The 12,491-nt window shown below is 45.2% G+C and overlaps 1 protein-coding gene across 1 annotated transcript; it reads left to right on the top strand.

Annotated features, from left to right (window-relative positions):
• Nucleotides 1-5,496: 5,496 nt before the first annotated feature.
• Nucleotides 5,497-10,220, top strand: LOC101757503. Its single transcript, XM_004957371.3, has 6 exons — nucleotides 5,497-5,634; nucleotides 6,779-6,805; nucleotides 6,963-7,029; nucleotides 7,126-7,757; nucleotides 8,265-8,386; nucleotides 9,935-10,220. The coding sequence occupies exons 1-5, from the start codon at nucleotides 5,614-5,616 to the stop codon at nucleotides 8,346-8,348; spliced, it is 831 nt and encodes a 276-aa protein (XP_004957428.2). The 5' UTR covers nucleotides 5,497-5,613; the 3' UTR covers nucleotides 8,349-8,386; nucleotides 9,935-10,220.
• Nucleotides 10,221-12,491: the final 2,271 nt, after the last annotated feature.

A 12,491-nucleotide genomic window follows, 5' to 3' on the forward strand; every position in this document is an offset into this window, starting at 1 on the left:
TGTGATTGTCTAATAGCACATTTCCATCCATTTCGCAAATCACAAATTCACAATTGCTTTGAAGCAACTAGCTTCTGAACAATGTTGTAACCTGATAAAGTATTTTCCTGGTCTTCCATAAAGTGCCCATCCGTATGAATCTAGGTGACATATCATTGCATCACAGACATGGGTCCTCAGGAAGGTTGTTACTGACTTACTGTAGTCAGCCTTGGCAGCATGCACCTAGGGGGTTTATTCTTTTGATCTTTTCTTCATCCATCAATGGTGGTGTAGGATCTTGCTGGCTTCATGAAGAAGACACACAGGAGGGATGGTGCTGGGAAAGCACCTCATGAACCATCACCCAGACAAGGTTACCTTGATACCTTCTCATATGCTCTTTATGATTGTTTCAGTGATTTCCTGATCAACATAATATTATCTGCCTGTCCCCACTGCATTTGCTTAGTTCTGGAGCAAGCCATGAGGTCTATCATAAGTACATCATTGAATACATTGTATGTGGGAAACTAATTTATCAGTGATGAGAGGACTAATGAGAACTACTCACACATTTTCTTTCTGTTAGTTAATATCTAGAACCTATTCATTTGTTGCGAAGCTTACCCCTGAAATTTTTGCAAGTTGTTTTGCTGCTGAAACTGTTACCTTTCTACACAGTACAGATTGCATATCAGTGCCGCTCTGTTGGCCTTTACTTGTTATTTGGATGCCACAAGCCCACAACCACAATAGTATGCTGTTGAGTGCCAACTTTTGCAGCCTGCTGGCTCTTGGATTAGCTTATATCTCATCGTTCTCCTTTCAAGTGGCTAGTGCTGAATGGTGTGAGGTATGGACTTTTGAAGTTGTTAAGATTTGTGAGAAGCGGTTGCTGGTCTTGCTGTACCATCACAAGTATGAACTTTCTGACCTTGATAAAAATTTCTTAGCTTACTGATATTTAAATTTAGTGGACTGCGGCAACATAATCTTAAATGACAGACTGCCAAGATCACTACTGAAGGAGCAACCTTCTACCTGCCATACTCCCTGAAGATTTAGTGCGGCTTCTCTCACTTTGAAAACCCAGCCCAGGGAGCTGTATGGTCATGGTAGATTTAAGCTCCATGCTGGAAGGTTTTAACGGACTTGACTAGCAAGCTGTCTTGTGTTTGTTGTTATGTTGTGTGTGGCTATTAACTCATACAGAAGCAATTAATGCATCTCGTCATGTTTAGTCAGTTTCGTTAAGCTGGTTATAGACCTAGACCACCGTGAGGAGAACAGGTTGATTCAACTTCATTTTAAGTCCGATTCTTTACATCTGCATTGCCTGTAATTTTGTCAGCTGTTGAACATTATTCTCAATCTAATCCTGAATTCCTGATAGGCCTGCGCATTCCATGCCATGATTATGAGATAACTAGTTTATTAGCAGCCTGCATTGTAACTGTGGGTAACAGTCACCAAGTAGGCATGATTGATTCTGTTAATGGAATCGATTTCAGCTGACTTGTATTCTTCATATGGTCCGTCTTCAGCATGTTTTACCCACAGGAAGTGACCTGCGTGCTTATTTGATTCTCTATCCCTCATTTGTGGGAAATTCTCGGAATCCTGGAATTTAAAAATGTTGTGGCCATGTATCTTATGTAGGCGATTGACAAAGATCAGTATAATCTGACAGGAAATGGTTATGACTGGCCGTAGATTCTCATATTAGATTGGTGCCCTGTGGCTTCCTTGTTCTTTTTTCTTACACTGAATAATCCTCCAGTTTTTTTTTAACTGCTATGCAGGGTTCCTGACTTTGTGCTAGTGTTCTGATCTGCTCATAGGGTGTGCATTCTAGAAGCCCAACCCTTGCATTATCATTGGCTTCCAGGCGTTTGATCTTAGCCTGCTGGATGCAGATGGATCGCCGCTTCGTCTTTGCTGAAGCTCTCGTGTTGATGTCATGTCAGATGGTTCAGAAACTTCAGACGAGCAACCAAGTGTTGATAGAGGACGGTCGCAGTGTGGGGTCCAGAACTCCAGATGCAGCGAGCCAAAGTCCTCGCCGTCCTCTTTCAAATTCCATCCCGAACCACCAGAGCAAAGTGGCCGCCGAGTGCGCACACGCGCACGTCGCGGGCGGCGGCAGGCGGCGGCAATGTAACTTAACGCCCCGAACTCCGCCGCCTGCTTGTTGGGGTCCTCCCACATTCCCGCAGATCCCCGTGCCGCCGAGGCGCAGCAGGGGAGGGCAGGGCGCGGCGGAGTAGCTGTGCTCGCCAGTGTGGAGAAGCCGAGAAGGTGGACGAGGCCTCGCAGCACGAGGAGAGCCAGTCGCTGCTCGATGGCGTCAAGGAGGTCGGGCGCTGCGTGGAGCGCACCCGCCGACATCGAGGGCCAGTCGCTGCCTCGAGGAGCGGGGCGACGAGGTATGTGCGGTATGCCGGTATCCAACGCGACGCGCTCGCTGGCTGCCTCCAGCCTGTTCGACGTTTTGCCTGCTCAGCGAGCGATGCCCATGCCGTGATGCCCAGAACGGCTGGGTCGGTCACTGTAGAGCAACCTGGCCTGGCCTGCATGTACCTGTACCCCAACGTCCAGCCTCCTGCACTGCACAGACCCCACGGCGAAGACGTAGCATGAATGGGCACCATGATTTTTTCTGGTGCGATGCGATGTTACTATAGTGTGGCCCCTTGCACGTTTGGTGGATGCCCGCTGTTGCGTTTGAGCTAATGTGGTACCAATGTCTTGGATGAAGTTTAATTTAAATAGCCAGACAATAGGTTCATGCTCGGGTCAGGTGTATCTATGCATGTGATTAGTTAGGTTATGAATCCGAGCTAAGGCTATCTGCACTCGTGGACCTCTATTCCTATCTCTTAAAAGGAATATTCTATTCTAGTCATCGAGATTCTCTACTCAATAACCATTTTTCCCGCACTCGTGTTATCTCTATCCCATACTCTATACCCACTATTCCATATTTTATTCCCCTTCCTCCCCCTTTCTCTCTCTCCCCAACTCTCTCTCTCTTTTCGCTACGGTTTTTACCATTCGCCTATTGCTCCGCTACAAGTAGCGGTCTACCGGCCGCATGGTAGCGTACCGCGCGCGTTGCAGGCGCGCGGTGCACGGCTTCCAGGCGCGCAACGTGTTTACAGGCCGGCTTCCAGGCGCGCGGTGCGGTTAGTCTAATGCATGTAGCTCTGGCGGTGCATACACTACCAAAGGAATGGTATTAAAGAAATAAAAAAAATCCACTGAATAGCACTTGTATGAATAGCACTTGTATTCATAGCAGAAAATCTGAGCATAGAAATCATCAACTGTACCATCACCCTGTCGAACAAGCTGATCCTGATAGATGGCTGCAAGAAAGGTAGACTGATCAGTGGGCTCATAATGCTTACGAAGAAAAGCCCACATCTGATGTGCAAAATCAAGTTCAACAATATCAGCTGAAACCCCGCCCTCCGTGGTAGCAACAAGAATAGAAGCAGCTCGAGCATCCTCATCAACCCATGTCCTGTATGCAGTAAACTGAGAATCATACGATGCAAGATCATCATAATCAGCAAGCAGCTTTGCCATATCCGCATCATAAGCAGCAAGCAACCGATCCATCTCCTCAGCCGTAGTCTTCTCTGGAATCCACAGGCTTCTCAGGAATCGCCGGGTATATAGGAGTAGTAGGACGAGGTGGGCAAGGCAACTCGCCAATCAGAAACTCCCAAAGACGAAGACCACGCATATGAATCTGTAGATGAGTAACCCAATCTCGATAGTTGGTGCCATTGAACAGCACTGGACAACGGACACCACCGGAGGAAGGAACTGAAGGAGCCATGGCGATGATGAGAGTGCACAGAGAAATAGCGGCGCAAGCGTTTTTTAGCCAAACCGTGCACCGCAGAAACAAAGCAGCGCAGCAAAAGAGTACGCAGAGCAGCAGTTTTTTTTTAACAGATGGCTTATCCCTTCACGGGAGGACAGGCAACGAAGGCAACAGATGAGCCTTCCATGGGCCGCACAGCACGCCCGGGCGAGCGGACGACGAGAAGATAGGCGAATCCGGCGGGGCCAAGGGCGGCGCGGGGCGAATCCGGCGGGGCCGAAGATGAATCCGGCGGCGCGGATGAGCGGACGAAGCCGGCGCGACGAATCCGGCGGGGCCGGGGACGGCGCAAGCGGCAAATCCGGCGGCGCGGACGAGCGGAAGACGGCGCGGCGGGAACGGTGACGAGTCGCGGGCGGGCGGCGGCGACGAACCACGGGCAAGCGGACGTCAACGAGTTGCGGGCGGGCGGACGGCGACGAGCCGCAGATGGGTGGCCAGACGAGCGGGGCGACGGAAGGAATCGACGGTGCTCTCAAAACGAAGAGCTTGGGAAATCGATCCAATGGAGGCACACAAGTGCAACGTGCGTGGAAAAAAATCACATGAGAAGAAATCTAAACCCTTTGGCTCCTACCATATTAGGAATAGCACTTGTATTCATTGGAATAGCACTTGTATTCATAACAGGGACGTTAAGCTCATATATATACAAGTATAGGAAGGGGAAAATATACATAAAAATCCCTTAGAAAAGGTAAAATACCAACAGTACATATACATCTAACAAAGATGATGTTCCATTGCTTTCGATCAAACTGTCCTCGTGGGTCCAAGTGTTCCACATATCCTTCTGACATTTTTTTAACGTCTATTAACTTGGAATGTGCATCTTGTCTGCTTGCTTCATCATATGTTGTGCATATCTAGTTTAAGACCCATTCTTCTTTTTTTTAAAAAAAACTCATTGCAATCATGTCATACGCTCTGGTAAATTGATTTTAAAATGACGCTTACCTTATCTTCTGAGTAAACATACAGTACCAGTAGCATTTGGCATGTGGCCCCATGATATTGAAGGAAGAATGATTATTGGTTCTGACGTCAACTCTATATGATAATAAAGTTTTGCATCATCAAAATATCTTCTTGACATGCTGGGAAATACATGAATTATTTGTCGCTCGATGCTTCTTAGGGTCTCTTTATTTTTGTGGTTGCAATGCTGCATCACTAACAAAAATGAGATTATATTGCAGAGTCCCAGCAGGAATTGGTACAAGCAAGAGAAAGGATTGATGAAACTTTGCGTTCCTTGTCATCTAGTCTTGAAGAAAGAAGCCTTGGAGAATGGAGATGTGTCAAGTAGTGTATTCAGAATGAGAAACTAGAAACCATAAAAGCCGAAGCAGTTTCCTGTATAGTTTGCTGATTACTTCTCTATCAACCATTGGTTTCACGTTTGCTGTGAAGAAAATAGTTCCTGAACTGTGGTGTAATCTGATACAGTATTATTCTGGTCTTTCATAAATTGCCAAGCCGGATGGATCTGGGTGACAGCATTGCATAGCAAACATGGGTCCTCAGAATGGTTGCTACTGTAGTCAGAAGGATGCAGAACAGATATTTTCACTATTATGAGCCTTGGCGACATACACCTAGGGTTCTTATTCTTCATCCATCAATGGTGATGGACGCACCTGGCCTGTAGGATCTTGCTGGCTTCGTGAAGAAGACACACAGGTCTCATCCCCTTGCTTAATAGTTGTGGTGGGGATGGTGCTGGAAAGTGCTTCATGAACCATCACCTGGACAAGGTTACCTTCTCATATGCCCTTTTATTCTTATTTCGATCAGTTCGTGATCAACATAATGTATTTTTCCTCATCACCACCGTTTTTTCTCGAATGCTCATCCCCACTGCATTTGCTTACTTTTGGAGGAAGCAGTCACATGAGATCTACCATAACTACATCTTTGACTGCATTATATATTTATATGTGGGAAGCTATTCAGAGATGAGAGAATTAATAAAAACTACTTGGACTTTTCTGCTTGTTATGATCTATCTAAGGCTGATCCCTGCATTTTTGGAAGCTGCTTTACGAGCCTAACCTACAAATTGCATAATACCAGTTCTGCTGCTACCCTTTACTCGCTCGTGTGAAGCTGTAGTCGACACTTGTCTGTGCTATTAGATGCCACAGTAGTATGCTGTCAAGTGCTAATTTACAGCTGCCGCCACAGGCAGCAGCTACTTATGTCATTGCCACCCTTTCAAGTGGCTAGTGCGTTAAACATGCCACACATAAAAAAACAAATGAAAGTGCGTGCATTTTACTGTTGAATGATAGAGTCGGTGCTGCAGTACATCTATTTGAAAAGCTTGAATGATGAACATATTTGTACATATGTCAAGTATCTGATGAACTAATCAACTTTGATTTAACTCTTGACTATTTATGGTTGCTTAATTCGGAATTTGTCAGCTGTTAAAGACTATTCTCAATCTGATCCTGATAGGTTGATAAGACTGCTCATTCTATGCCATGATTCTGAGATGACTACTTAGTTTAGTTTGTTAGCAGTTTGCATGGTATCAGTCACCAAGTAGGCATAATCCATTATGTCAATGGGACCACAATATGCACATGCAGTGTGCCACATTATGGTGGCTAACTGGGTTGGCTGGAGTCTTTCTGAATCATTCGCCGCTTGCTGACTAGTGAATCTCTGTCCTTTGCTGGCATTGAATAGAATGTATCTGGGAATCTCGCATTCGCATATCAACCTCAGTGAAAGAATTTACTTGAGTTGAGTGAGGCCAAACCAGTTGCAACCAAAACTCCATTCTTTTGTCTCCCGGGCCATTCAATTATGGGGCCAGTATCTTCATATAAAACCATGCTATGCCTTTGAGGCTCCTCTAAGCTACTGTCTGCCTTTCTCTTGTGATTTCAGATTGGTTCTGAAGAAATGGGCCTAAAGGTATTCAGTTTTGCTCATGATACAGCTTCTGTCAGTTTTTTATGTGTGTTGTCTTTGCAGTTTCTATCCCTCACACTGACTCATGAGATTCAAGCTGCTATTCTTGTATTAAGTGCTTATATTGTTAATGATCTACATGTTCTCATGACACTGCCAGGTGTTTCATTGGCTGAATCGGAGGATGCATCCTAATACTGAGTACTGCACCATTCATGGGAACAAGGGTAAGCATGTTCCTAGGATACCTCTCTTTTATGTGATCATATATACATTTCTTCTTTCTTATTTTGTCAACTTTATTTTTTGAAATGATACAACAGCCATGGAGGATAAGGAAGACTCTGTGCGTCAGAGTGTGGCTGAGAAAGACACTGAAGCCCTGCTGCTCCGTGATGTGCTTCTTAACGGTATACTTGCAATTGGCACACTTGGACATCACGTAGACTCCCTCTGTCCTGATGCCTGCATTGAAGAAGATGATTTCCTCATCATGGATGGGGAGGAAGTAGTTGAGGAAGAGAAAGATGAAGAGGAACCGAGGGATGATAAGGTCAAAGAAGATGCTGCATCGACAACAGCACCAAGTGAACCGGTAGTGCCTGTTGTTGAGCCTGCCAAGATGCATTCATCGTCGATGAAAGAAGACAATTTCACATGTTTCGTAACGGAAGAAATCCTGATGCATGAGATGGAAGATGGGGGTGCTGCTAATATCCAGGAACGACCACTTCTGATGGTAGAGAAAGTGGAGAAAGTAAGAACTACACTTGCTGATTTATTTGCAGCAGAAGCATTCTCATCTAGTGCTCCAGGGGAGAAGAATTGCCAGGATATCGTCATTGTTGCTGGGGCATCCACTTCGAAGCCTACATTGTGCACTGAAAAGATGCACCAAAAGAAACCAAGGAAGCCAACACCAAAGCCACTGAAAGCCACAAGAAAATTAAGTCGGGTATGGCTTGCTTTCTTTGCCCATGTCTTATGTTTGTTGCAATTATCAGTATTTCCTACAAACATTGACAAGAATCTTTGTACTTGATCAATTGCCAACTTAATAAACATTGGATAGCAATTGAAGTAGCTCATATGACATGATAACCCTCATATGATTATGATTACATCCTAAATATATACGCATTGTCCAAAAAGAACAGAAGCTATTGAGAAGAATGTGTCATAGCCTTGTGGCATATGTCCTAAACTGGAAAAAGTTACAGAGCGCTTTATGTTTAACAATCTCTTGCAATACTAGAAGTGGTCCAAGTTTATTATTCCATACCACTTAGCTTCTTTATCCAGATCAAATGTGTTTTACTGGATGGCTAGCTAAGCAATCATGATGTGTCTAGTCTATCTCCTTTTTTTTTTGAAGAAAAGTGTGTAGCCTATCTTGACACTGAACAACCACTAACCTGCAAATCATCTGTTGGCTTTTTGGTCGTCTTGTGAAACTAAGTAGGTCATGAGGAAGATGTTGGGGAAGAAGATCCACCCAGAGCAGCTCAATGGTCGTAGTAATGCAGAGGGCCCTCTTACTGCATGATGCACTTAGTCTTGTCGACAAGTTTGCTTCTCTATCTGGTAATCTGCTTCCTGGAGTTTTTCTTTCAACTGTGCTTTGAGTTTCATATATTGCTGAGTCCTGCCCAAGCATCAGCTGGTTATCAAATCAACATGTTAGGTCTTCTGTGGACCATTATGTACCGTTTCAATTTTTTCTTGGCTTTTATTCCTTGGTTCCTAACAAATCTATAGTATTTTTTAATAGATTGTACAAATAGATATATGTTGAATCACGACTGCAATTTAGAAACTGAACATGCACTATGTGGCAACATTTCACTGGGACAGAAATATGTAAAAATTGTCAGCCCTTGAGGTTCATACAACAGAAATGAAGAGTGCAGACAAGCTGTTGGCTATATCAAGTTGTTCCTAGTCTCCATAAAAAGAAGTGATAGTCTGAATAGGAATTTTCTTTTTATCACCTGCTGTGCCATCACTTATTTGGAGCTCACAAAACAGTCCAGCAGCTGCTTCCACCAAATATAAATACAGCACCCAAGAAAAATGTGTCACCACTCACCTTGCGGCTGCTTCCATTTATTGGGAGCTCACAGCTCAGTTAGTTAACTGCTGCTTGTGCCACACACTATGGCTCAAAATCTGACATGTCCCCTTGTCCGTTTGTTTTGTGTGAAGTTGTAACACTTCTGTCTTTTCATCCATTTCACAATAATTACCCTTTTCCATGGGCATTCAGGTCTCATGATGAAACTGATGGCAATAAAAAAAGATTATAACGTAAATTTGATTGCTTTGGAAATATTCAGTTTATTTGATGTTAGTATCACTAATCCTATCATGGAACTGCCTGTAGTTGGAAGAGTGACACGAAATGAACTTGTAGTGAGTAGCTAGAAAGTAGAAAGCGTAGGGCCCAACTAGAAGGCATTCCCCTCTGCCATGTCCCAGGGCTTCCTTGGAAGCAAAATAAGGACATGGTGTTGTACCATTGCCTGCACCTAATATTGCAGCTGCAACACGACGAGCATGTCCTGGAAAAAGCTAGCAGACAGGCAACTAATCATGTTCCGATAATCTGTCCTGAGACCATTCTTATTGCGGGCCAACTCTCCTTGGATCTTTCGCTGCACCGCTCTCATGATATATCATTATGGTATATAGGCTATTCCTATGCATTATGATGTCACTAGAATATGTGGTTTACAATGGGTTCTGCATTTCGTTTCAGAAAAACAGTGGGTTCGCATTAGATAGGCACGTGTATGCCTGATTTTAAAATGCGTAGTAGTATTTACTTTTAACAGTTTGAAGCCTAGGTTCTGAAGGAGAATTGTGTAGCTTGAACTCTTGAATCTTTGGATGGCCATCAGAATGCAAACAATAGGATTCGCAGGCAGTGGTGTGGCACTCTCCATCCTGATGTTTTTATCTTCAGTTTTTTTTAGAGAATTAAGATTTAACAACGAACAGCAGCAGAGATTCAAATTTCACAACAAAGTCACGATGCAATTTTCATGGACTATGTAACTGATATATCCGAATTGTGGTTGCTGCGAGGCAAGTTTATCTGAATAAAGCATCCTATGCTGTCACATTTCACAGGTTTCATTGGATCCCTACGACTCAGATTCCTTGCCCGAGGGAAGCATCCATGGAAAGGTCGACCATGTTGGAGTACCTTTTTTGTTGCTGTGTTTCGTCGCCAGTGGAGCATGAATAGCATTCCGCCTTCTCCTCTATCCTCTTGCTTATTTGCATTGTAAATCAACTGTTGGGGTGTGTATGATCTTGTAAGATGTCATTCTCTGGCGCGCTGTCTGCGCCGCACTGTCCCGTCGTCGCTGTATGTCAAGTCAAGAAAATTAATGAACCTCTCTGTTTAATTATCCGTTTGCATGAGCACTGGTTCGCCCTGTAACGCATGGAGGCCGTGTCGGTCCACGTCCCGTCGATGGCTCTTGGCCGTGGTGTGACTGCCTAGACGGGCCATACCTCTTAGGACACAGGACAGGGCGCCTGCCGGCAGCCGCTGCGCGCGACACAGCACACGCCCCGGGTACGTCCCCCTCGCCCCGATGGCGCCAACGCGGAAGCCGCCGAGGCGCGGTGCAGCGGCATGGCACCTGATCATTCCGAGCGGCCGAGCGGAAAGGCCGCACCGGGGGGCGTGGATCCCTCCCCTGTCGTCGTCCGTCGCCCGCCGCTCGCGACGGGCGGAAGCGGACGAGCCCGGGGGATCCGAGCGGCAGCGGCAGGCAGGTGGCCGGTTCGCCGCTATCGCGGGGAACAGTGGCTCCCCATCAGCGCGCTGTGTCGTCGACGCGCCTTCGCGTTCGGCGTCCCCAGGTCCCCACGGTGCCGGGGCCTGAATCTGATCGCGCTCGCTCGCTGCCTTTGGGCAAAGCGATTTCATTTGATTCGATGTGCTTGCGCCCTCCGTCACCGTCGGTGGCGAGTGGCGTCGCTTTGCTGATGCGGCCATGGTGCCCTGCCGCCGTCTCCTCTGTCCAGACTCCAGAGGATGGTCGATCCGTGGTAGTTTCCTTGCTGTACAGCTATTTGAAGTCTGGCTTACCAGCTAATTATGCAGTTGGCACTGAACTTGGTCTGAGCGCTTCGTTCTTGATCGGACCGACGACGAGAGCATATTATATCTTCCCTGATGGAGCAAGGAGCATGCCTGATGAATGCCTTCCCCGTGAGTGAGTACCAGTAGAGACCACAGGTGACCCATCTCTCTCGCACGAGCACTATAGGCCGTAGCAGCGAGTGTCACGCGTGATGGCTCTCTGTAAATATGGATGCCACATGACGTTAAGCATTGCGAACCTACATTGACTTAGCACTGTCCGGGATAAGATCTCGACACTGGTACCATACTATCATGCGTCCCTGTAATGGTTGTCAAGACTCAAGAGGTGGTACTTCTAGGTTTGTGCTATCAAGTGAAGAATCATCCGATCGCACTAATGGGTGAACACTTGCGAAAAGATAGAAAAGACATGGACAGAGAGCTAAATTTGGACCGCTAGCTAGGTTAGGTTGCAATGTTGTGTCCGTTTCGAATATCTTGTACTCATGCGTATCGAATATTTTATAGGCTTAGAGCTTGGTTTGAATTTTTTTTGGACTTATTTAAAGTTTAGCTCTTATTACATCGAACGTTCGGATGCTAATTAGAAGGATTAAAATGAGCTAATTATAAAACTAATTGCAGAAGTCCTGGACTAATTCGCGAGATGAATCTATTAAGCCTAATTAATCCATCATTAGCAAATGGTTACTGTAGCACCACATTGTCAAATCATGGATTAATTAGGCTTAATAGATTCATCTCGCGAATTAGCCTCCATATGTGCAATTAGTTTTGTAATTAGCCTATATTTAATACTCCTAATTAGTATCCAAACATCCGATGTGACAAACACCCTAACTATATTACACAGGCTCAGAGCTTCTCTCCAATGGTCTAAACTTAGAGCAAGTACTTTTGAATAGTGGAAAAACAAAGAGACTAGCGTGAAGCTAAGAGATAGTCTCGAACGTTTCCCAATACACTTCTCTCTCACAGCACAATATTCAATGCTACATTCTCTCCTCCTTATTTAATTGCTTAGAGCTAGTGCTAGCTCGTACCATTGGAGGTGCCCTTAGGGCACCAGCAATGTATAGGTGCACCCCTAGTTCTAAGGTGGGATCCAACACTGATTTGATGTCACATGTTGTATTAGCTCCAATGTATAGAATCAGGTTATCTCTATGAATATGGGACCCGTAGCCCTCCATCTCTCTCTTCTCTCTCCTATTTTCCCTATATTATATTGCATGGGACCTGGTTCTATGTATGGAACCTGGTTCCATATAGAATCAGCTTCACAGTGTATAGGACCTGGTTCCATAAGAGAGAGAAAAACATAGGACCAGCTAAGAACCACACATTGGAGAGGCCCTTAGGCTATTCCTAGTGATAGTTTCATAGGAGTTTCATGCACGTTAAATGTAGTGCCACATCAGCTAATTTGGTGATATGGCAGGAAATTTAAGAGAGGAGAGAAGGAACCAGTTTCATCTAGATGAAACTCCCTTGGCACGAAAACCAACTCTGAATGTGTCACGACATTAAATGTTATGTGGTGCCTATGAAACAACAACACGAAAT

This window comes from Setaria italica, chromosome II (genome assembly GCF_000263155.2).
Source record: "Setaria italica strain Yugu1 chromosome II, Setaria_italica_v2.0, whole genome shotgun sequence".
NCBI classification, from domain to species: Eukaryota; Viridiplantae; Streptophyta; class Magnoliopsida; order Poales; family Poaceae; genus Setaria; species Setaria italica.